The sequence below is a fragment of the Heterocephalus glaber genome, unplaced genomic scaffold (assembly GCF_053883595.1).
Source record: "Heterocephalus glaber isolate CG9 unplaced genomic scaffold, H.glaber_assembly_v1.0 deba00001606, whole genome shotgun sequence".
Classification (NCBI taxonomy): Eukaryota; Metazoa; Chordata; class Mammalia; order Rodentia; family Bathyergidae; genus Heterocephalus; species Heterocephalus glaber.
The window spans coordinates 17144324-17169117 of NW_028258377.1; the positions used below are offsets into that span (position 1 = coordinate 17144324).

Genomic DNA, 24794 nt, shown 5'->3' on the forward strand with positions numbered 1-24794 from the left:
AATGGCCAGGGCCTGAGCCTCCTCTCCATGCAGGCATGCATGCATGTATGCATTCATTCATTCATTCATTCTGCCAGCATCTCCTGAGGTTACTCTGCCCAGCCAGTGCTAAGAGGAGTACCTGAAGAAATGTGGAAGCACACCAGCCACCTGTTCAATTTGTCCAGTACTCCTGGAGCCAGAGAGACAGGGGTTCCATTCACCAAGCCCCTGACTCTGGACGCAGCTGTCTGTTGCGTCCTTTGTCAAACTGGATCAATCACCTTTTTCCTTCCCAGAGATGTCCTGAGGATTCAAGGCACAACTTTCTGAAAAGCGCGGGCACAGAGCCTGGGGTAGAACCAGTCCTCCACAGTGGGGAATCAGTGGCCTTGTTAACAAGCACCCCCTGCCCCTGCTCATACTCAGCACCCTTCCACCCTGATGCGTTGCTCTAGGGGCTGGTTTATTCTCCTGAGCATTTGTTGCTGTTTTTCCCTCCCTCACTTCCCATCTGCCAGACTGCAAACCCAGGAGATCGGGTCGCTGGGCTCCTAGTTCTCCCTGAATCCCCACGGCTTGGGGCGGGCTCACAATTACCAACATTTACAGGGTGTTTGGACACTGCCAATGGCAGTGACAGCTCCAGTTGGTAGGCAGTGACACTGGGCCCATTTTACATATAAAGAAACAACCCCAGAGAGGTTAAGCAACTTGCCCAAGGTCACAGAGTCATAAACTGGAGAGCAAGGATTGGAACCCGGAAGTCTAGCTCTCCAATCTGGCGCTGGACTGGGGCTCTCATGGCCAGCGAGCGCGGGAGCGAATCCTCTTGTCAATGAACGGACAGCAGGAGCGAGCCCATCCCCTTCCCCGGCGCGACGTCTCTGCGCGGGGACAAAGGCGCGGCGGGGGCCGGACGTGACCGGCGGGGCGGTGCTGGGCCGGCGCGCGGGGCCCTTTAAGGGGGGGCGGGCTGCGGGCGGTGCGGGGGGCGGGCCGGGGGCGGGCCGGGGCCGGGCCGCCGGGCGGCGGCGGCGCGGGGCGGTGGGAGGACGCGCGGAGCTGAGGGCGGCTGTGGCGACGCGAGTGCTCGTCCGCTTGCATCGCGCTCGGCCCCGGCTCCCGGCTCTCGGCCCGCGGCGCCCCCCGACCCTGCGCCCCCGCCCGCAGAGGACCGGCCATGTCGCCGCGGCGCAGCATCGTGGAGGTGAAAGTGCTGGACGTGCAGAAGCGGCGAGTGCCCAACAAGCATTATGTGAGTGCGGCGGCCCCCACGCCCCCTCGCCCTCCCGAGGCCACGAGGGCCCCGGCTCGGCAAACTTCTGCCTCTCGCGCGGCCTTCCCGGTCCCGCGCCGCTGCCCTGGTCCCCGGGTCCCCGGCTCCTCGGCTCCTCTCCCCTCCCCCCTCCCCCCTTGCCCCTTTTCCCTTACACCCCCCTTTCTCCCGCCTTGTCCCCTGCTCGCTTCTTGGCCGCACCCCTTCCCTTTTCCGTCCCCCCCCCACCACCACCTAGTCCTACTCATCCGTGGAAGTCTAGCCCCAGCCGGTGTAGGGGATCGGGAAACGGAGAAAGGGAGAAGAGACAGGGCACCCCGCCTGGTTCAGAGGTCCCCAGACCCGCGGTGCTCAGCCACAGGTAGCCTCTCTGGGGATCACCAAGTTTGCCTGGGTTCTTCTGGGAGAGCCAGTCCGAGCATGGCATGGATAAGATCACTGGAGTGCCCTCCTCTCTCGAGCAACTTCCTTTTAAAAACGTACCAAAGTTTCTTCCTGGCTTCTCCCTCTTTAAAATGAGAATCTTGTTTGAAGCCCTCAAGGACTTGAGAAATGAGCCAGTAGCATCATTTTGCAGATGGGCAGGCTGAGGCTCCAAGTAGCTGCAGATTCTAGAACACAGCTGCATTCAGGCCTTCCTTCCCTCTGAAACGTGTGCCTTGGATGCCCAGGGACCTGCAGGTGAAAAGGGGCTTCCACAGCAGCTTAGGGGCCATGTCTGCGGGCTCAGGTGGCCCTGGGCCCACCCTAGAGCTTGTAGGTGGTGAGCAGGCCTTGGGGAGGGGCTCCCTCCGGAAGGGAGGGGCTCTGGTGTCTCTGGTGGTGAGTAGTGGGCAGTGGCAGAGCTGGCTGGGAGAAGTTAACCAGGAAGGAAAAAAGAGCAAGAGGGAGGGAAAAAATCCTAACAAAGAAGTGCAGAACAATGACTAGAAAAGGGCGTTGGCTGGCCAAATTCAGTTCCTTGGCCTCCCAGGAAGCCCTCTTAGGATTTTTGATTTTTTAAAGAGACTCCTTTTTACAAAGCAGGTCTCCATGCCTTCCATGATGAACCTATAAAATTCTGAAAGGAGATAGTTGGGAATCCACTGTGCACTCCAGGAGAAAGGGTGTGCTGTGTGAGTCTGTATTGTTATTGGCTGGGCAGCCAACTATTCACCCCTTAGCCAGGCGGTGGGAAGCTATTTCCTGGACCTGTGGCATCTTGAAATAGATGAAGTTTCCTAGTACTGGGCTAAATTGCTCCCCCCTTTTTTGTTAAGTATTTAAAATGCTGCCAAATGCCAAATCATGGTTTCTTGTTGGAGCCTGTTGAGTATGTTGAGTTGCCTCCGTGTATGAGGGCAATTTTCACCAGCATGGCAACAAGAGGAGATGCTCCGTGCTGCCTCCTAGCAGATCTGTGAGCTGTGAGATACAGCCTCCAAGGATGGGCGTCTCTTCCACTCACTCTCTCCTGTCACATGCTTCCATGTGGCAGTGGTTCTTAAGCTCATTTGACAGATGAGGGGACTAAGGCTCAGAAAGATGAAGTCCTGTACCAGATATAAATCCAGATCTGCTAGACCCAAAAAGTGTTCTGCCAGACCACACTACTTCCTGGATCCCTTGCCCTCAGTTTCTCTGGACAGAGATCTCTCAAAAGCTAAGCAACCTGCTGTATCATTGGTGATGAGCTGGAGTGTTTGTTTCCCTGCCATGGGTTTTTGAAAGTTTTACAACTTTGAGGGACGCCTTTCTAAGCTTTCAGCCACTTTTCAGGGGCCCACTGAGAAAAATCTGTTAAAACACAGATTGGGGGAAAAAACACAGCTTGGGGTTCAGACTTGGCTGTGCAGCTTGCTGGCTGGTCTGAGCCTCAGTTTCCTCATCTGTAAGATGGGGGGTGCCCTCTTCCAAGGGGAGTGACCAAGTGACTGGCAGGAATGGAGTCCGTAACAGTTGTGTCCCTTGCCGGCCTGCCACATGATGTCCGCATCACTCTGAGAACACACTGAAATCAGACAAGGGCAGAGGGAGTTTCATCCAGAACTTGTTTTTCTGCATGTGGGTTTAGTCACTCCTGTGATTCAAGGGGCTCTCTGCTAGCAGGCCTTTGGGTTCATCAGATGAGGAGGAACAGTGGTGGTGAACTGAATCATCCATAGAAACAGAAAATTCACTGCCATAACAACAAGGGTCCAAACTCAACCAAACCAGACTATGTCACCCCTCCTCCTCCTGAGCGCCTGGCGCTGTCCCCACATACATACTCTAAAAGGAATGGGAGAGGGGACAGCAGTTGGCAGACCTGGACTTCACCTCCGATATGATGTCCCCCTGTCTAAAGGCACTCTGGAGAGTGAGTAGGGAACCTGAACAGTCCCAGGCTCTACCACTTTCTGCTGTGTCACCTTGGGCTGGTTGCTTTACCTTTCTGAGCTCTGGCTTCCACAATCTGCAAATTGTAAATTCTATTACAGCCATTTGGGGCCAAGTGTCTCAACTTCAACATTGCCGACATTTTGGGCCAGATCACTCTTTGTTGTGGGACGCTGTCCTGTAGATGGTAGGATGCTCTGCAGCATCCCTGGCCTCTGTCCACTGGATGCCAGTAGCAGCCCTCTCACCAGTTGTGACAACCAAACATGGGTCCCAGCACTGCTTGCTATCCTTGGTATTAGTCCATTTTTTGTTGCTATAATAACATACTTGAGGCTAGATACTTTATAAAGGAAAGAGGTTCATTTAGCTCACAGTTTGGGAAACTGAAAGTCCCAAGATTTTGGGCGGCCTCATCCATTTGCCCTCTGGTAAGGACCCTCTTGGCTGAGTCACAACATACTGGATGACATCATGGTGCGAGAGATCGTGTGGTGAGACAGGAAGCTAGAGAGACCAGGAGAGGCAAGTCATGCTCTTATACAACCCACTATCAGGAACTGTGAATGGGTCGGCAAGAACTAAAGGCAGCATCTGCTGACCTCATCACTTCCCATTAGGCCCCACCTCTTAAAGGTCCCTCCTACCACCTCTCACATCACCACCCTGGGGATCAAACTTCCCACACATGAACCCCTGGGTGGGGGACAGACCACAGCAGGGGTCATCACACACCCTCTACCCGAGTCATGGTGCTATAAAATATACAGTTCCATTATGGAGGGTCCTGATCCACACCCCCCACCACCACCACCATTTACAGCTACCTCAGCTGCCACTATCTGCTCATCATTCAGTTTCCTGGGCAGGAACAGTTCCTGGGTCCTATGGGCATCATCAGAGAGCTGCACCTGGATGGAACGCAGGGCTGAGCCACCAGAATGGTGTCTGCACGGCAGGATGACATCCACTGCTGCTCCAGCCCAGCTTCTATCACAACGGGACAGAGACATCCTTGGGGAGCCTCAGATCCTGACAGTGAGGAGGTGTCTGTCATGTTCTGTCTGAAGAGGGCTTCCCCAGAACCAGAGGTTTCGGGATGAATGGGGAGGGGCTTCCCAGTGTGAGTGCCCCAGGGAGACTACTCCATGACTGGTTGTCTTTCAGCTGGAGTGGAGAAAAAAGGAAGGGCTCTGTGGGACCTGGGGGTTTGTTGGGCTGCTGGAGAAGCATGCACAGAACACTTCTTTTAGCATGGAGTCACTGACTGAAGTCCAGAGAAGCTGCTGGCTGCTGGAGAGCTTTCACAATCGAGGGGCTAGCTGGTGGTAGGAAGCACAGCAGCAACCAAGCTGCATCTGTCACCCCAGGCCAGACACTGGATTAGGTTCTCTCTGCATATTTAGTTGTTAGATCAGCCCTTTAACACCACAGGTATTTTTCTGCTTCTATGAATCCAGTATTTCTAATACACAGATGCAGAAAGAATAAAATAAGTAGCTATCAATATGCCATCCAACCCAATGCTGTGGATCTCTGTTTGCCATATGCATTTCAGATCCTTTTACTTTTTAAGAAATAAACCATTAGCCTGGCACAATGGCACAAGCTCATGATCCTAGCTACTGGGAGGGTGAGGTAGGAGGATCCTAAATTTGAGGCCAGCCTGAACAACATAGTGAGGTCCTCATCTCAGAAAAGAAAGAAAAGCAGCAAGGAAGGAAACGTATTATAGCTGTAAAGCCCCCTGTATGTCCTCAACAACATAACCCCTCCAAAACCCAGCATCCTGCATTTGATTTTTATCATCCTTATGCTTTTTGTGGGGGGAGGGGTTACTGGGGATCAAACTCGGGACCTTGCACTTTCTCGAGGCAGGCGCCAGAAACACTGAGCTAAATCCCCAGCCCTCGTTATGCATTTTTAAAATGCAGACTACTAGATGCAATTTTTTTCTTTAACAGCTTTATGGAAGTGTAATTTTAAGTGTACAATTCACTGATTTTTTTAGTAAATTATAGAGCTAAGCAGCTTCACCACAATCTAGTGGTGATTTCTATCACCCTAAAAAGATCCCTGGTACTGATTTGCAATCAGTGTTCTTCCCACTCCAGTGTGGGCACCTTTTAATGTCTTTACCTTTAAACATTCCCCCAAATCTTGTATCATCCTGAATGTTTTTAAAACTGCACAAACACATCATGCTTTTGAGATCTATATTTGATACACATGTAGCTCTAGTTCATTTTAACTACTGTGTAGTATTCCATTTATTGATACACCCCTCTTTATTCAAGCTCTTGTTGGGGACTTTTAGAGTGTACCCAGCAGTTAACTTTATTGGAGCTACTTCTGTGTACACACACTGGCATAAAACAACTGGTGGGGTTTGTGTGTGTTCAACTTTGCATTTACATCTGGGGTCCCCTTTGCTTTGTACCTTGCTAACTCTCTGTCTTAGTAGACTTTAGTTTGTGTCCCTCTGATGGGTATCAAGTTGTGATGTTGTCGCCCTTTTCTTGCTTGCTAGTAAGGCCAAATGGTTTTTTCACACCTTTGTCAGCCATTTGAGATTTCTCTTCCATGAATTTGCCTGGATTTTGGGGTTTTTTTTTCTGGTACCGGGAATCGAACTTGGGTTCTTATGCTTGCGAGGCAGGCGCCAGAACCACTGAGCTAAATCCCTGGCTCTGCCTGTTTTTATCCTTTGTCTCTTTCAGTGTATTTTATCTTCTCTTGTTTTGAAGGATTTATATGTACACCTAGGGTATTCATTTTTCAGGAAGTTAATGTTTCCAGTTTCCCCTTGAGCAGACTGGAGTCTCAGGGAGGTAGAAGCACATGCCTGAGGTCACATAGCAAGGAGTGGCTCCTTGAAGAAGTGAACTAGATGTCTTTGTGTCTGGGACAGACAAAGAGGCCACCACTATGTCAAGTGACCTTGGTGGCTCACTTATGCTGCTTGGTCCCAGTTTCCCCTTACATGAGACGTCTGGGTCATCTTGCACTGTTGCCCATTCTCTGTTCGTTCAGCCTGGTTGATGAAATGCAGGTTGCTGGCAGCGCTTAGCCCTTCTACCTCCAGGGAGGCTCTAGGTCAGTTGTGCCTATGGAGGATGGGTTGGTAGGCCCAGAGCTGCCAGCCTTGCAACCCTCCCACTGATTTCCAGGTTCTGGGAGCCTGGAGTCACTGTGCTGAGCAATCTGAGTCTCAAAGGGTTGATTGTGCCAGTGTTGGGTGTTACCCACATCCTCGTCTCCATTGCATGGAGGGCCTCTGGCTGGTGAGCTCAGTAATCTGGAACAAAACCTGAATCTGCTGCCCAAATGAGCTGCATCCTGTTTTCCAGCCACCAGCTACCTTCTTTCCCTTCTTTGCCTGGTGGCCCTTCTGTGGAAACCCACAGGTTAGGGAGAGCAGTAAGCTTGAGTGGAAAGAACTTGGATGTTGGGGACAAATTTATCTAGGTTCAAGTTTTTCATGGCCTTGGGCAACTCAAGCAGCCCTCAGTCTTGGTTTCTACATTAAGGTGAGTTCAGCAACTCCTGAGATGACCATGCCAGGCTTTGACAATGCCCGCACTCAATCTGTACTCCATCCCTGCTGCCTGGGAGGAATACCAGCCACTGGCACAGTTTTGCTGACCCACTGTTACCTGCATGATGACAAGGCCTGGCTTTGAACCTTCTTGTGCACCCCTGAGCTGGGTGCCTTGCACACATGCTGCTTGAGTGTCTTTAAAATGGGTAGTCCTTGTACTCGCCTCCAAGTATAGGGTGGTTGTCAAGTTTCTGTCGTGACACTCAATGCTAAACCTGATGCCTCATGTTTGAAAGGCATTCAGTGAAGGCTAGTCATGAAAAATGCCATTGATGATAATAGCTGGGATCTAAATCTCTGCCCCTTTTCTGCCTGCTGCCTTGAGGACATGCTGCTGCTGGGAGAAGCCTGTGAGCAACCCAGAGCCATTTCTACCTACTCAGCAGATGGGCTCTTGTCCTGCACCGACCGTGTCTGTGTCACACAAAGGTTGTGTCCCCTTAAGGGCTCAGGAATGGTTTTTTAAGTGGCTGATTTCCTGTGGGTGCCTATCAAAGAAGCAAGCTGTGTCACGTGAATAGCAAGCAGAGGGCTTTTTTGTGTTGATATCATTCTTCAGGATGCTGTGCTAGGATTTCATCAGCTGTGCTGCGTCATCCTCATGTCCCTGCTCTCCTCCGCCCAGTGGCTCATGTCAGTGGGAGATAGCCAGCCTACTTCTCTCACATTCTGGGCTTCTACAGGTATCTCGAGAGGTGGAGCTATTGTATCTTCAAACTATTTAATTAAAATTAAACTATAGTTCAGACTATAGTTCACTATAGTTGAGACTTGGTGTCTGTGCTTCTGGTGAGCAAAGAATGTACATCAGACAGCTTGGGTTCAAATCTTTGCTACCTACCAACTGTGTGACCTTAGAAAAATTGCCTACCCTCTCTGTGCCTTGGTGTCCGCATCTATAAAATGGGATGATAATGGCACCCATTTCATAGATATAAAGTAAGGCTTAAATGGGCCTAGTCTCTAGTCTGGGCTTGAAAATAGGGAGCTAAATTAATGATTTATGGCAGTAAAAAGTTGGTAACCATTTAAACACCCATCAGTAGAGAACAAGATAAATGAAACGTATTATGCCCACATGCTAGAATCCCATCAAGCTGCTAAGAATGCAATCTGTCTTCTGTTGTGGGCCTGGTTGCAGTGTGGTGTGCACAGGCCTATCTCCACTTGATTACCAGTGAGGGCTGGAAATGTGTGGCTGCGAGGGTGCAGAAATAGAGCTGATAAAATATAAGGCTGCTTTTTTTTTTCTCTTTTCCAAATGTGCTGCAGTGAACACATAGCCTGTTTTTAGTAAAAATAAAAAACAGCAAATGTTCATTTTTAAAAAGAAGTAGTGCCAAGCTGTGGCAACTCCAGCAGGTTCCCACATCCTGCCGCCCACCCCTCCTGGCCCTCCTGAAGGATCCTTGCCACACACCTCTGAGAGCCCGTCCTCTGAGGTTTTTAGAGGCGGGCGCCAGCCTGGGAGACTCATTTCCCACTCCCGCCTTGGAGGGAGGTCTCGGGATGTGGCTTCCAGCCGTGAGCTGAAGCAGTGAAAAGTGATGACTTTGAAATACCATGGGGAAAGGCCAGGGCGGCATTTTCCGAGTTACAATGCTCCCTGCTCAGCCAGGCCAGGCCTTTCCCACAGTGCTCGCAGCTGGTAGGAGTGGAAGGAATTGCAGTCCCGAGTCAGGCCGAGACAGCATAGTCTGTACCCTGAGGTCACGCACCAGAAAGGTTGTGCAGGTTAGGGTTGTGTCCTGAACCCCACTTGCCTGTGCATTTCATGCATTCGCTTGTCATCATCCATACACACGCAAGCCAGCAAGCAGTGCAGTTAGCACACTGCCTGAAAAGGACCACGCCATTCAGTTGAATGTCTCGTCTTTGATACTCATATCCTGGTTGCAAATTATACATCCTCTTTTCCTTAGAGGGAAAACCTAGTGGGAGGGTTGGTCTTGCTTTGCATGACTCACTTGTCCCCTTCCCAGCTGTGGGTCCCTGCAGCTGCAGGAAAAGGGAGCTGCCAGCATCTGAGCAGCCGGTTAATCTGCTGGGTCCCAGCAGTGAGGTGACAAAGGAAAAGAAGCTTACTCAGAAGAACATGTGGCTTCTGCAGTCCAAAGCTGGATTCTTGTCTGGTTCTGTCCTTTATTTTCTGTGAGCCCTGAGCCTTCTCTGGAAAGTGATGGCCTTGTTGAAGGGATTCAGTGAGATTTTATGTAGAATGCCTCAGGACAAGCACTGCTGGGACAATTGTCCCTGGAGTTTCCTAGCCTGGGGTAAAGCCCCAAAGCCAAGGGTCCCTTTCTCTAGACCCTTTCCTGTAGCCCTTGGTAGTAGAGACAGCTATACCCAGGGTGGAGCTGGCATCTCTTGCCTCCTGCTATGACATGGGAACCAGCTGATGGAATAGACCCAGGAGGCTTAGCGCTACTACAGTGCCACTGTGAAAAGCCCCCTATACCCCTCCACACACACATACCGTGTCTTCTAGCAACCTACAGATTCCTGCTTTGCTACAAGCGACAATTCCTGTGCCTGGGATCCAAGCTGTAGGGCATTCTCCCCCTTGCTTGCTGGTCCATGCGCATGTCTGCAGATAAGGCCTTCTTCAAGTGATAAAGGGAAAAGGGACTGGAAGTAGACAGTATGGCTGCCTGCTTCTGTAACACGGTCTCAGGCCATCAGGTTGGCCAGTTTAGCAAATGAAAAAACAGGATCCCTAGCACAATTTGAATTTCAGCTAAACATGCAAGTGTGGGACATACTTATACTAAACACTGATTCATCATTTATCTGAAATTTAAATTTCACTGGGCATCTTGTACTTTCTCCAGTGCTGCCAGAACTACCACTTTGGAAACCATCAAAGAAGAACTTTCCTACGTTATGATATCAGCAGTATTAGTTGAGAATTTATGTTGTTGCAAAGGGCAAGCACTTCAAAGTACAGGGATGATGTCTAGATAAGCAAAGTAGAAGCAAGGTCCTGAGAAAGGGAAAAAAGCAGACACGTCATTGGGGACCTAGTCTGGAAGGTGGGGAATAAGCAGAGGCTCATGTCTTTGACTTCTGGGAGACTTGGACTTGGAGAAGGAAGACAGCACCATGGAGACCCGAGGCTGACCTTAAAGCATGGAAGCCATGTTGCCAAGCAGATGAGGGTAAGGGAACTTCAGGCAGAGAGAACAGGATAGCAAAAAAGTGGAAGTGATGGCAGGTTTTATCTTTATTCAGGCATTTAAAAAGCAAGAAATACTTGAGTGATGGAGATGAAGCTCGATGGATGAGAGGAGGAGGAAAGACCTGGGGGCTCCTGTCTGACCTAAGAGCCACAGAAGGCTAAACAGTCCTGCCCTTATCTTCAGGAGGGCCATGGCCCAGGCCAGTACTCACAGGCTGGAGCAAGCAGAGGCAGGCCAAGATGAAAGTCACCAAGAAGTCGAGAGGAGCTGATGCTCAGGGTGATCAGGAGAATGGAGAGGGCAGAGCACTTACAAACTTGGGAGTACCTGCTCAGGTGGAGCGCTGCGCTGCGTGTGGACAGTGGAGTTGAAGTTAGGGAGGGAGGGGATTGGGAAAGCCAATGGGAATTCAGAAATTTGAGGGGAGGGCAGAGGCTTGTTTTGTCCTCAATATTTAATAATAATGTTGTTATAGAATAGCTGTCATTTTTTAGTGCTTCTATGTGTGCGAGGGTCTTCGTGCTTTATGTCACTGAATCAGTGCAGCAGCTCTGAGATAAGGAGTTAAGATTCAGAAGTTTTGGTTACAAGTCACAGAAACAAACCTGGCCACCTTAAGCTAAAGTGAATATATTGGAAAGATGGGACTGGCAGAACCAAGGAAAAAGCTTAGCACTCAGTCTTAGAAAATGGCCAGTGGAGCTGTCTGTGGAATCAGCAGAGGCAGACATCTGCTTCATGCATTTTCGCACCTTTGGCCACTCAAGTCCAGTTCCTGGAAGAAAGCATCTGATTGGCCCAGCCAGATGACCTGACCATCTGCCAAATGGGGTTGAAATATTCGGGTTGACAGGCCCACTGACTGAGAGTGATGAGAGGTAAAAGCAGATTCAGGGCACTGTTTCTGGCAGGAGGAGACATGGAGACAGGGAAGGTGGGAACAGTAGGTGTTTGCCATATGGCTATGGTACCACCCCATTTCACGAATGTGGGAACTGAGGCTTAGATGAAGCAGTTTACCTCGGACTACACTTGTCCCTGCTTCTTATCACTAACAATGAATAACGGTATACCAGCCCCACCCTCACATCCTCACTCCACACTGGAGGGGAAACATTGCCGTAAAGCACATAAAGACGGTATATTAGGTTCTGCTTAATTAAGCAGAATTACATAGACCTCCACCCACTGTGCTGGCAGAGCAAGCTAGAACCCATGCAGTGATGTCACCATTTCCTCCTCTTTGGCCAAGGTGTGAATCAGCAGCCTGTGGCTTTGGGCCACCTCTGGCTTCCAGTCAGTTCTAGAGATTTGAGTTTATTGTCTTCTCTGGGCCAGCCCTGGTTCAAGGCCATAAAGAGACTGAGATGTCCCAGGCACGATCTTGTCCTCTTAAGAGGTCGCTCTCTGTTCGAAATACATTAGTCATAGGGCTAGGATGGGGCTATGAAGACAGGACAGGGATCAGAGGCTGGGCTACCCATCCGCCTCTAGGACAGAGAGGTGTGCTCTCAGCTGGGGTCAGGAGAAGAGGGGAGCTCTGGGATTGGGTGGGCCAAGTAGCAAAGAGGCTCTTAATGTGGTTCCTTGAACTTGTGGGAAATTTACACCTTAGTTTTCAAAAACTTCCAACTGAAGTTTAGCATTGCCTTCTATTATGAATGAAGGCAACAGCTTTCCTTGGTATTATTAATACAAGTGACTTTGTCCTCTAAGAAACTCAATGACATTTTCATTTTACTTTACAGCTGTTGCCTGGATCCTCCTACTTATAAGTATGCTTATCATTGCTTCAAAATTGTGGTGTCATTTGACCTATAAGTAGATTTTTTTTTGTTATTCTGTTGTTTTAATAAAGTATAAATATATTCACAGTTTTGTGTTTTGAAATGTTTATTCATTTTATTTGGAATCCTATGTGTTTTAATTTTAATCATTCTAGGAAGGGGTCCATTAAATTTCACTAGATTAATGAAAGAATCCATGGATCCAAAAAAGGACAAAAGATTCCAGGGTAGAAGTTTCGGAGGTTGGTCTTGGAAGCCAGGTGGCATGGCTTTGACCTGGCTCTTTCAGGTCTTGGCTGTATGACCTTGAATCAGTGGTTTAGCCTCTTCTATGAAAGGAAGATCAGAATAAATCTATTGTGGATTAATCATGTTAAGGGTTGAATGCAGTTTCTGGCATATAAAAATTCTGAATGAATGACTTTCTGTTATCATTATTTGTACCATCATCATCATCATCTATCTGACTAGTAACATACTTTTTTTTTGGTACTGGGCATCATACTCGGGACCTTGCACTCATGAGGCAGGCAGCAGCACCACTGAGCTAAATCCCCAGCCCAGCATACATTTTTAATAAGCAACCGCATATGATCATACAGAAGAGGTCTAGAATGACATTTAAAAACGTACTTTCTGTCGCCTGCCTCACAAGCGCAAGGACCTGAGTTTGATCCCCGGTACCAAAAAAAACCAACCAAACAAACAAATGTACTTTGAACTCGACCAGGACACACCTCTTAAAATTTAAAAGACTCATGTATCGGGTATTTATCAGGGTGGTATTTAACAACGGCTTAAAAGTAGCCCAAATGTTTATCAGTGAAGGTGTGATCGAATAAGTGAGATACAGCTTACAATGCACCATTAAGGATCCTTTAGAAATGGTTTGTCAAAGAATGCTTAATGAAATTAGGAAATGCTCACCGTATGATGCAAATGGAAAAATAAAAACAGGCTGATGTCCTGTATCCATGGGTTCTATCTATATCCTTGGATTCAACCAGCTGTGGATCAAAAATATTTTTCCCAAATACTTTTGAGCCACAAAAAAAAATATTTTTACTGATGTGGTCTATGTAATTAGGCCAATCATGGTTGTGCCTGCAGAATATGTACAGACTTCGTGTTGTCATTATTTCCTTAACACTACAATATGAGAGTTACTTCCTTGCAAAGCATTTACATTGTATGAAATATTATAAGTTATCTAGAGATGGTTTAAAGTGTGGGGAGGATGTGCTTAGGTTCTATGCAAATACTACTCCATTTTGTAGAAAGCACCTATGGATTTTGGTGTCTGCAGGGTTTCCTGGAACAAATCCTTTGAATATTGAGGGATTACTATATATGTTACGATCTTAATCTTGAAAATTATCTCTTGTGTATAGAAAAAGGGCCTGGGAAGAAGTATGGCCAATACATCATCACTGGTGGTGGAAACATGGGCAGTTTTAAAGACCTCTGACTCAGCTGACTGCTTACTAGTTGGATTGAACAAGTTACTTAACTTCCTTGTGCCTTACTTTCCTCTACTGTAGAACAGAAACAGTAATACAGTACAGTTTCATAGGATGGCACAGGTAGAAGGCATTTAGCACATTCTAGACACTTGAATGTTGTTAGTGATTATATTACATTATATTGTAATATATTGTAAATTTTCCCTAGAGAGGAGAGGACAGTGAAAGATAGCATAAAAGTCCACATAGGGCTCTAATTAGAATTGAAGGATTAGTCTCTGCCAAATTTGGAGCCCAGCAAGGCAGGGGTGGCCAAGGGTAGCTATAGAATCTGCTCTTTAATAATCATAAACATTACCTGCAGGGAAAGGGCTTGTTGACAGACTAAGGAGAAGAGAAAATGGGTTAGATCCTGTAGATATTGATCAGTTTTCCATTGCTACAAAAAATATCCGAGGCTGGGTAACTTATAAAGAAGGGTTTATTTAGCTCACAGTTTAGGAGGCTGAAAAAATCCAAATAGCATGACACCAGCTCTGATGAGGGTCCCCCAGCTGTATCACATCATGATGGGAGCATTTTTGAGAGGGAGATGGCATGGTGAGACAAGAAGCCAGCTAGTGAAAAGAGGCCAGACTTGCTCTTTTATACTAGCTCTTTTTATTTTGTTTTTTGTGTTGGGGATTGAACTCAGGACCTTGCGCTTGTGAGGCAGGTGGGGCACCACTAAGCTAGATTCTCAGCCCTATACCAACTCATTCTTGCAGAACTAACCAGGTCCCAAGAGAACTTAATCCTATCCAAGGATGTTCCCCTAATGACCTAGTCATTTTGCACTAGACTCCACCACCTATCACATCACCACGAGACTGCTAACACATGATCCTGTAGAGGATGAGCAGCATCCAAATCATAGCACCGTGTTATATCCTCATCCGGGTGAGCAGAGGGGCCGGGTGTTGGTGAGGAGGCTGCTGTCTGCACTGGGAGTGGGGTAGCCTGTGCCTGAGCTGAGGCTGTGTGATGTAGAGGAGGGAGATGATGCGGACCCAGAGGAGAACTAGGTGCCAGCCCTTCTTGTTCCTCAACATCTTCATAGCCTCTGGGACCTGCATCTCCTCCCCTGGACCCTTGCAACTTGGCAGTCTTTCCTTGACCTCCTTGTTTGGGAAGGTGCCAGGCTTTTAAGATCTCCTGACTCCTGGCTTATAGGATCAAGGTCTCTGTGCACATTTCTTCACCTTTCAACCCGCTGACTCAACTCAGATAGAGAGGAAAGGGAGCCGGAGTAATAACAGCCACCCTTTATTCAGTACCCATGTGTGCCTGGCACTGTCCTTAGAGCTGTGCATCTTGCCATCTCCCCGTAAGGTAGGCAGTATGATCACCCCATTTTACAGAGGGAATCAAGGGGGAGGTAAATATATGGTATTTATATGTTCCTGGCTTTTTAGCTCATTTCATCTGTGCATTGGACTTTCCTGGCTCTGTGCACACACATCCATCACCTCCAACATGTACTTAGAAGCCTCTCTAATGTTTTGAAATACACAACTAATTGTTGTCAACCTATTATCCTCCTGTGCTATAGAACATTAGGAGTTATTCCTCCTATCCAGCTGTACGCCAGTACCTGTTACCATCCTTTCTCCATCCTTTCCTCCCCAACACCCTTCCCAGACTCTGATAACCATTATTCTACTCTGTACTTCTGTGAGATTTACTTTTTTAGCTTTCACATTTAAGTAAGTATATGCAATATTGTCTTCCTGGGCCTGCTTTATTTAATATAATGTCCTCTTCCAGTTCCATCCATGTTGCTGCAAATGACAACATTTCTTTCTTTTTATAGCCGACCATTATTTTGTTGTGTATATATGCCACATATTCTTTATCCATTCATCCGTCGTGGACCTCAAGGGTGTTTCCATTTCTTGGCTCTTGTGAATAGTGCTATGATAAACACGCAAGTGCAGATGTCTCCTTAAAAGATTTGTTTCCCTTTGGTGTATATTCAGGAGTGGGATTGCTAGATCATACAGAAGTTCTATTTCTGGATTTCTGAGGCACCTGCCATACTATTTTCCATAACGACTGCACTAAATGACGTTCCCACCAACAGTGTCTTGAGAGTTCTTTTCTGCACCTTGCCAGGATTTATTTTTCGTATTTTTCACTTTTTGCCAGCATTCTAAGAGGAGTGAGATGACTTCTCCTTGTGGTTTTGAGCTCAGCTCTGCCATTCTTGGAGGAAGTTGGTGCAGTTACTATGGCCCACTCCATCCTTTGTCACCTGGTCCTTCTAGTTAGGCATGGGTATTCTGGAGTCAATCAAGCCAGAGTTGCAATTCTGGCACCCACCCTAACCAGCTTTGTGCCTGTGGGCAAGTGACCTAACCTCTCAACATCATTTTTTGTCTGTTGATGAAATAGGGAGCTAATAGAGTCCACTCCATATCATTTCCTAGGAGCAGAGTGCTGGGGATTTAGCAAGTGCTCATTAGGTGGTCTCCAGCTAGAGAATTCCAACTCATCCCTCAGATCCAGAGCAATTGTTTCATCCCGAGAGCCTCCTTGAGCTCCACTAGCAGAATTATCCCCTCTATAAAGTGCTTGGGTGGCCTATAGTCTGTGAGCAAATCCTGCTGTTGTCTTCTTTGTTAACCACACATTGTGCCTGGCTCTGTGCTGGCCTTTTACATGTGAACCAAGACCAATCTAACCACATATCCTGTGCTTTTCCTCCCATGTCACACAGCCTGTGTTCAGTTCCCAGCTCTGTTATATACTGCTGTGTGACCGTGGGTAAGTCAGTCACCTTCTCTGAGTCCCCAGAACCAGTGATATACCATAAACACAGTATTTAGTGTAGGCACAGTCAGCCCAATATATATGGTTCATTTTGATTCTTGCTTATTGCTTGGAGCACATGTGGAATTGCTACTTTTCTGTCTTGACCAGGTGCTCTTTGAGGACTGCTTTTTTTTTTATTATTAATTGGTACATTTTAGGTATACAATACATTTACATTTATCATTGGGTGTTTGTACCTGTACATGATGTATCTTGGTTATTTTTTCCCCCATTACCTGTGCACCCTTTACCCCCACCACCCTTCCCTATTTACATAGACTTTGTTTCCTTTTTTTTTGTTTCTCATACTTTTTCCTTTCCCTTCTTCCCTTTCCCCTTCCCCTCCCACCACCCCTACCCCTTTGGACCTTTTCCTGTTTCAAATTATCAAGTATTCGTTTTAATCATTTACATCCTTATGTACACTTTCAGTTTCTCACACTAGAGAAACTTCAGTATTTACACATGTGTGTCCTATTTATTTCACTTAAGAGTGAGTATGGCCTCAATATGCATCCATTTAGCTATAAATGACTCTAGTTTCTTGTTCTTTATGGCAGAATAGTACTCCATTTTATTAAAAAAACCACATCTTCTTTATCCAGTTTCCAGTTGATGGGCACTTGGGCTGTTTCCAAGCTTTAGCTATTACAAACTGTGCCGCTATAAACATGAGTGCACATATATCACTGTGGTATGATTCTTTTAATTCTTTGGGGAAGATACCCAGCAGGGGAATAGCTGGGTCAAATGGGACCTCTAGTCCTAGTTCTTTGAGGTATCTCCATATGGATTTCCACAGTGGTTGCACCAGTCTGCACTCCCACCAGCAAGGGAGAAGGGTTCCTTTTTCCCCACAACCCTGCCAGCATTTGTTATTTGTTGATTTCTTGATAGCAGCCATTCTTTGTGGGGTGAGGTGGAATCTCAGTGTTGTTTTCTTCTGCATCTCTCGAATGACCAGCGATGTTGAACATTTTTTCATATATTTATTTGCTGTTTTTTACTTCTTTGCTGAGAAATGTCTATTCATTTCAGATGCCCATTTTTGAATTGGGTCTTTGAATTTGGGGGGTCTGTTTTTTTTAATTCTTTATATATTCTAGATAGTAGGCCTTTTTCTGAGGTACAGCTGCTAAAAATTTCTTCTGACGACTGCTTTTGATTCTTACTGCCTGGGTGTCCTGCGCATAGTAGGTGCTGTCACTGCCTGCTGTTTGCTGTGGGCAGCCCTGTCCAGGCAAGGGGCTCCTACCTTGACATCTTTCATCTAGCTCTTTTCCCACATTGCTGGGCGCCTCTGAGGCCTGGCAGCCTGTGAGATCTCAACAAAGCCCAAGTGCCTGCCCTGGAGATTTTCCTAGAAAGCCAGCCCTCAGGTTGGTTTCGACCGAGCCTGGACTCCAGCTGCCAGCACCTCTACTTGCCATTGGAAAGTTCCCCATGCTGCCACAGGCCAGATGTGTGCGAGTTGGCAGCCAGAGGCACACGCCTAGATTAACCGCTGTTTCCACCAGTTCAGAGTCTCTGGAAGTGTGAACGTGCTCGGCCTGGCCAGCTCTGGGACTCCATCAAGCAGGGGCAGCACTATGCGTGTGGGTACACATGCTCAAAGTGGCTGCCGATGAAGTTTCTCACTGAGTAACATTATGACATTCCTTTTAACACATCTCACGTTGCAAGATTTGAATTGGTCCAAAGGAGATGGTTAGTAAGTCTGACCCTCCAGTGGCTCATCTCTGTGACATGGATATTAGTGATGGCTCAAGCTGTCTGTGACGGGGCAGTGTGCCAAGCACCTGTCAAACATCGGTTCCTTTAATCCTCAGCCAGTTAGCTATTAAGTAGGTACTATTATCACTCCCATTTTACAGATGAGGAAATCAAGGCTCAGAGTCACAGCAGCTTCAGCTGTAGAGCTGAGATTTGTATCCAGATACCCTAAAGCCAGTGCCTGTGTCTTTCTTTTAAATGACATTAAGGAGTTTTTTTTTTTTAATTTTATTTTATGTGCATGAAGTAAGATTCCCTCTTTTGGTATAGTGCTCTGTGATGCTTAGGTTTCTGTAGAGATCACCACAGACAGGCTACAGAACAATTCCAACACTCCAGAGAATGCTCTCAGGCTGTCCTGTCTCTTAAATGCCGTAGGATATGGCTTCAGTGTGGAGTTTAAATTGCTCCTTCCTCCATTATCAGCTCAGAGAAGCCTTGGGGTGGAACGTGGACTTCTCTTCCATCCACGCCTGCATTTTCCTGTGACAAAGCCAGCTCTGTTTCTGGTACCCTTGGCAGCTGAGCTGTTCATTTAGCCATTTCAAGAGCATTGTTGCTCTCCAGACACAGCCTTTAATGAGGTCACCTTGATGTTTGACTGTGTGACCCTGTTTTAGCTTTTTGTTTGTCTTCCACCAGATATTTCCCAAGAGTCCCTTGTTGCCAATGTTGCCAGGCACTGAGGTTGGGGCCGGGGGTGAAGGTGGGTAAGACAGACCTGGCCCTTGCCTCTGGAGGGGTCTCAGGGGAGTAGGGGTGGCAGGCATACAAATGGCCAGTGCCCCCACAGGAACATGTGCTGATAGGGAGCAGCTCTAGCAGCTGTAGGAACCCAGAAAATGGCAGCCAGACCTAGATTTGGGTGTCCAGTGAGGCTTGCATGAGAAAGAGACCTCTTCACTGACACTATAGAAGTGAAGAGCTAAGTAGAAGGATGAAGAGATGATGTTACCCCCAGAGGCTGTGGCCGGTGCAAAGGCAAAGAGAGCCAGCCATCCTGGAGCAGGAGGAGAGACAGATTACAAAGGCCCCCTAAACCCCACTATGCTTATCACCTTCCTTGGTCATGGCTATGTCCCCAGTCCTTGGAAAGGAGCCTGATACGGTACATTCCCATAAGTACACACCGAATGAATGAACAAATGAAGAGTGCGAGGCACAGAGAGCTAATCAGATTTTCTCTTTAGAGAGGATGCTCCTCTCTCCCATCTCCTATCTGACCTCCTGGCCCAGCACACCAGGACTCAGGGATAATCAGAATCCTCAGCCCCACCATCCTCCCTGCCTTTGGCACTGCCACATGGATAAAGAACAGTCAGAACACAGCCCTGAATCTGGAGCGCCTCTGACTGATGCGAGACACCACAAGCACTTTGCATTTGGGCCCCATTCCAAGGCATTCACTTAATTGAAAAAAAGGGAAAAATTGGCCGCCAGCCATCCCCAGTGTGTCACTTGCTGCGGCGCCTGAGCTTGGTGATTCCTGCCACTGACTTGGGGATAGGAAAGCTCTGGTCTGGGGCCAGGAAAGCTGAGGCCTGGCTTTGGGGATTTGGGAAAAGAAGGGACTCCAGAGGCTGAAAGGGGCTGGGATCAAATCTCATGTCATCCACTTTCCAGCTACTTGACTTTAGGTGTGTGTATGGATTTCTTCCTGTCTTACCTGTGGGCAACCCCACCTTGCTGTGGGTGAGGTGTAAGGATTAGACATGGTATATGTAATATGCCTAGTTGGTGACAGTGTGGAGCCAGCAGAACACAGCAGAGTGGGAATCATAGCTCCCCTCTCACCTGGGTCCCGCCCACTGTACCATCTTGGCCTTCCTTCCTAGCACTGTGCCACTTGGCAGCATTTCTCTCCAAGAGTAAATTTAACATGCTTTCATTTAGAAGAGAAATCCCCATTTCTCAGCACTTCTGGTGGCAAGGCTGCTGTGGGGTGTTGGTAAATCAAATAAACTGCAGGGTGTTGCAATTCCAAGACCTTGGAGGCACTGACCTACATAGGCCAGATGTTGGGCAGACAGCTGGGGGGAGTTGACAGATCAGAAGCAAAGGGGACTCATGGTCTTCACCAGGGGCTGTGGAATCATGTTTCCCATTAGTTAAGCTGTGGGAGCCCATCCAGCTGCCTCTGCTCCCTCTTCCATGCTTGCCTTTTTTCTTTCCTTCTCTCTCTCTCTCTCTCTCTCTCTCTCTCTCTCTCTCTCTCTGTCTCTTTCTCCCTCTCTCCCTCCCTTTCTTTTCCTTTCTTCATTTCCTTTTCTTTCCTCTCCTCACTATCTCTCACTCTTCTGAGGACTATGCCTAGAAAACCAAACTTATTCCTCCTTTCAGACTACAGAGCTGTGCCCATTTCTCTCTCCTCCCTGCCCCCTAACCTCCCCAGCCTCCGCTAATCATCTTTCTACTCTCTGCCTGTCTTATTTCACTTAATCTAGTGTCTTCTGGGCTGCATGTGCTTTTGTATTTAAGCTTCCTTTGGCTGCATAGCAAAATAGCTTTAGTTATCCTTCTGTAGAAACTGTCCTGTGGGCAGAAGCCATAGCCCCACAGTGTGCTGCACAGACACACTGGTTTCCTCCTCCCTTTTCTCAGGTAGAAACAGCAGTATTCTAGAGGGCAGGCCAGCCTCATCCCACCACCACCACCTTGTCCCAGTACCTCCACAGGAAAGTCTTGGCCCTTGGTCCCAACTGTCCTCCCTACTCATTGTGTGGCTGTGGATAAGTTTCTTCCTTCTCTGTCCTCACATCCCTAATTATAAAATAAAAGACAGTATAGATAGAACAAAGTGTTCACATCTTAAGGTCTTGGAACCCTCTGTTGTGTCCTTGAAGCAGGTAAGGCAGGGCTGTGGCCAGCAGAGAAGCCAGGCTGTGCTGATAGTTGCCTATGGCACCATGGACCCTCAGTGTTTGATGATGTGACTGCAGGCCCTACCACATATAGAGGAGCTATATGTGTGGCAGTGTGTTGTGTTGTGGAAGGTAGAGTGTACAGCCCAAAGGCCATGCACTTGCCTGTGCAGGATCCTAGGGCTTCTTGGAGTCCAGGTTGACAGCTGGCATAGGTCACTTGTAAGACCTAGTTATTGTGCAAGAGGCCCAGAGGATCAGAAGGAACTTGCAAGAAAATCCAGACACTGTCATAGACATGTCAAGAGTCGGCAGTGGAGGGTGTGACCCTGAGCTTCTCAGCCCTCAGAATCTCCATTTGTAGGAAGGGGTTAATCTGGATGAAGGATCCTATGTATGTACCACACATGTCACTATTTTGCTCCCTACCCTGTGGCAGACATTGCTAATGGATCACAGAGCTCCCTCTTGCTGAGGTTCCTTTCTCTCAGCCATGCCCTGGCCCTCTTGTGCTGGCTCATTAGATGTTTTCTTCCAACTCTCAAGTCATCTCAGACCTCTTGCCAGCATTGTACAGGCAAAGAAGGGCTTCTGACTTGCAAGGTGTTGTAGTCAATTGAACTGTAAACTGCAAAATTCCAAATACAAGGAGAGTGCAGGCCTGTCCTCATTGTGTCCTGTGGCACCAGCATAATTGTTTACAAATCCACAAACTGGCTGTATTGTATATTCCTAATTCAACATTCTTCCCATTGACTTGCTTTTTTTGCTGTTTTTTTACTTAAATCTCTTTTAAATGGAAACTTTAACCATCTACCATAAATGGAAAGCCAGGAGCACTTGCTAGAAATAGAAAGAAATGAAATTCAAAAAAGAAAATCAGTGTGTTAAATTCTTCCTGCCAAGGGAGGCCTGTGCTGAGGTCTTATGCCCCTTCTTTGTGAGAGGAGCCCAACAAGTGTTGGAGGGAGTGTCAAGAAACAAAACACAACACTGGCCAGCGCATCCCCCAAGTATGATAACTTAGGGCAAGCAGCCCCACCCCTCCTAATTAATGTCAGCCGGGTCCTTAGCCAACCCTAGAAACTCCACCAAATAGATTTGCAGACCAAAGCAAGATTGGGGGACATTCCACCGTGCCTCAGAGATTTTATTAGCAAGGCAAAAACACCTCATGTTTTTGAGTTCACATGATGAGAACTCATGAGATCATGGTGCTGGTGAGCCAGCCAGCAGCTGGTCCACATCATCCCACCCTGGGGACAGCCTGTCCATGTGGAGCTGCAGCCATGTGCAGGGATCCATGCCAGTGGAGCTGCATGAACAAAGTGTGTCATTTTACCCGGGGTCTTAGGGAGTCTTGCAGGGGCAGCTTGGCTGTTTCTGGCCTGCCGTTTGGCATGGCCCAGGCCAGTCCCTCTCGAGGGCCTCTATGCTGACCTCATGGTGTATTCTGGGAAGAACTGACCTCTTGTCTTTGACACTTGGAAATGAAGCCTGACTTATGGGGGCGCCCCTCAGGCACTGGGAACTCCCCTGTCATTGGATCTGCCAAGGGAGGTGAGGGTGAGGGATGGAGTGAGATCTAGAGAACATTTTCCTCAAGTCCCAGCCATGAGCAGAGTTTCTGGCCCCATCACTTCCATTTCTGGGTCCTTACCATAGCCGGTGAAGCAGGAAGGACCAGCATCCTTACACCACTTTTCAAAGAACGCAGAGCCATGAGGCAAGGGACTTACCTAACTCACACATTTAAGTTCAGGGCAGAGACCCCTCTCTTCCAACTCCCAGGCATGTCCCCAGCCCATGAGAGCCACACCCTCCCACCTCCAGGTGGGTGTCCGTATGCCATCAGCTGTACGCATACCCAGCACAGGGTGGGGCTGAGTGACAGAGATGGTGTTGGTTTGGGGCTCAAGAAAAGAACGTGCCCACAGATGGGTTTCTCCCAGCCTTCTAGGAATGGCATGTTTTTACTGGTCAGGAAATACAAGATGGTCCCTGACTTATCATAGTTTGACTTTAAAACTGTGTTTTGAATTTTGAATGTGGATCTTTTGCCAGGCTAGTGATATGTAATCCAACACTCTCTCGGTGCTAGATATCAGCAGGGAGCCATAGTTCCCTAACAGCCCTGTGATCACGAGGGGAAATGGGCAATGCTCTACAGCGCACTGTGTTGCTGAGCTAGATGTGTGGTAGGTTAGGTAGATTCAGTGCATTTTTGACGGGATATTTTCCACTTCGATGGGTTTATTGTGACATAAGCCATCATAAGCAGAGGAGCTTTCCATACAGTAAAAAAATCTGGAAATACAAGGAGGCATTACAAACAGAATTTTAAAAGTCCTCCATATTCCTATAAACCTAAAGTGAACCACTGACATATGCATATACACAAATATGTTTATATATAATGCAGTCTTCATTATTTGTGGATTCTGTATTTGTGAATTCACATACTTGCTACAATTTGTTTGTAACCCACAATTAATACCTGCAACACTTGTGTGGGCATTTACAGATGTGAGTTTGTGCAGAGTGTTGAAAATGTGAGTCCCCCCAGCACGCATGTTCCCAGCTGAGGTCAAACAGAGATGCCAAGCCTTGTTTCAGCTCTCATACTCTAAACAAGTGTCCTTTTCCTGGTCTATTTAGTACCATGGATTTTTTTGTTTGGTTTGGTTTTGATTTGGGTTTTTTTTTTCCTTTTTACTGATGATTTCACAGTTTAAAATGGCCCCAAGCATAGTGCTGAAGTGCTGACTGGTGTTCTAAGCGCAAGGAGGCTGTGACGTGCCTTACTATGTATGTTTGCTAGGCTTCAGTCAGGCATGAGTGATAGTACTGCTAGCCATGGGTTCAGTGTTAAATTTGTGATGTGTTTTTAAAGATGTCTTTAAAAGAAACACATCGAGCCAGGCGGGGTAGTACACACCTGTAATCCCAGCTGCTTGGAAAGTTGAGGCAGGAGGATCACAAGTTCAAAGTTAGCCTGGGCAGCTTAGCAAGACCCTGTCTTAAAATGAAAAAAAAAAAAGAAAGAAATTGCTGGAGATGTAGCTCAGTGCTCCCTGGCTCAATCCCCAGTATTGAAGAAAAAAAAAAAAAAAAGCCATGCATTACATAAGTGTCTATTGATCAGTCACATGATGAAAATGAAAAGGACTTGAAGGACCTTAACCCTGTGGTTAAGGAGTGTTGGTTAACCAAGGAGTGTTGATTAAGTATTTGCTAAATCAGTGTTCTTGGTGCTATAGAACATAACTACTGCCAATAAGAAGCAACTGTGTGCAGGTTTGTAGTATGTTCATGTGTGCATATATGTGTACATTTGTGTATACTATATATAATTATATACAATTATCCCTTGTTATTCATGAGAAATTGGCTTCAAGACCTTGCAGGTATCAAAATCCAGATACATAAAATGGCATAGCATCTGTACATCCTTTCATGTACTTTAAATCATCTCTATATTGCTTATAATTCATAATACTATGTAAATAGTTGTTACACTGTATTGTTCAGGGAATAAGACAAGAAGAAAGTCTGTGCATGTTTAGTATAGACACAGTTTTTTAAACATTTTCCATCTGTGAACGTGGAACCTGCATTACAGAGGCCAACTATAATATCTTTTGGGACTGAGATTACATTG

The 24794-nt window shown here is 47.2% G+C and overlaps 1 protein-coding gene across 2 annotated transcripts in view; it reads left to right on the top strand.

Moving 5' to 3' along the window:
• Positions 1 to 1015: 1015 nt before the first annotated feature.
• Positions 1016 to 24794, top strand: part of Sh3pxd2b (SH3 and PX domains 2B) — a 109015-nt gene continuing 85236 nt past the window's right edge. For both annotated transcript variants that reach the window (XM_087194832.1, XM_004836378.4), the window contains exon 1: positions 1016 to 1237. In XM_087194832.1, the coding sequence (XP_087050958.1) occupies positions 1163 to 1237 (75 nt within the window). In that variant the 5' untranslated portion in view covers positions 1016 to 1162. The remainder of the gene's footprint in view (positions 1238 to 24794) is intronic.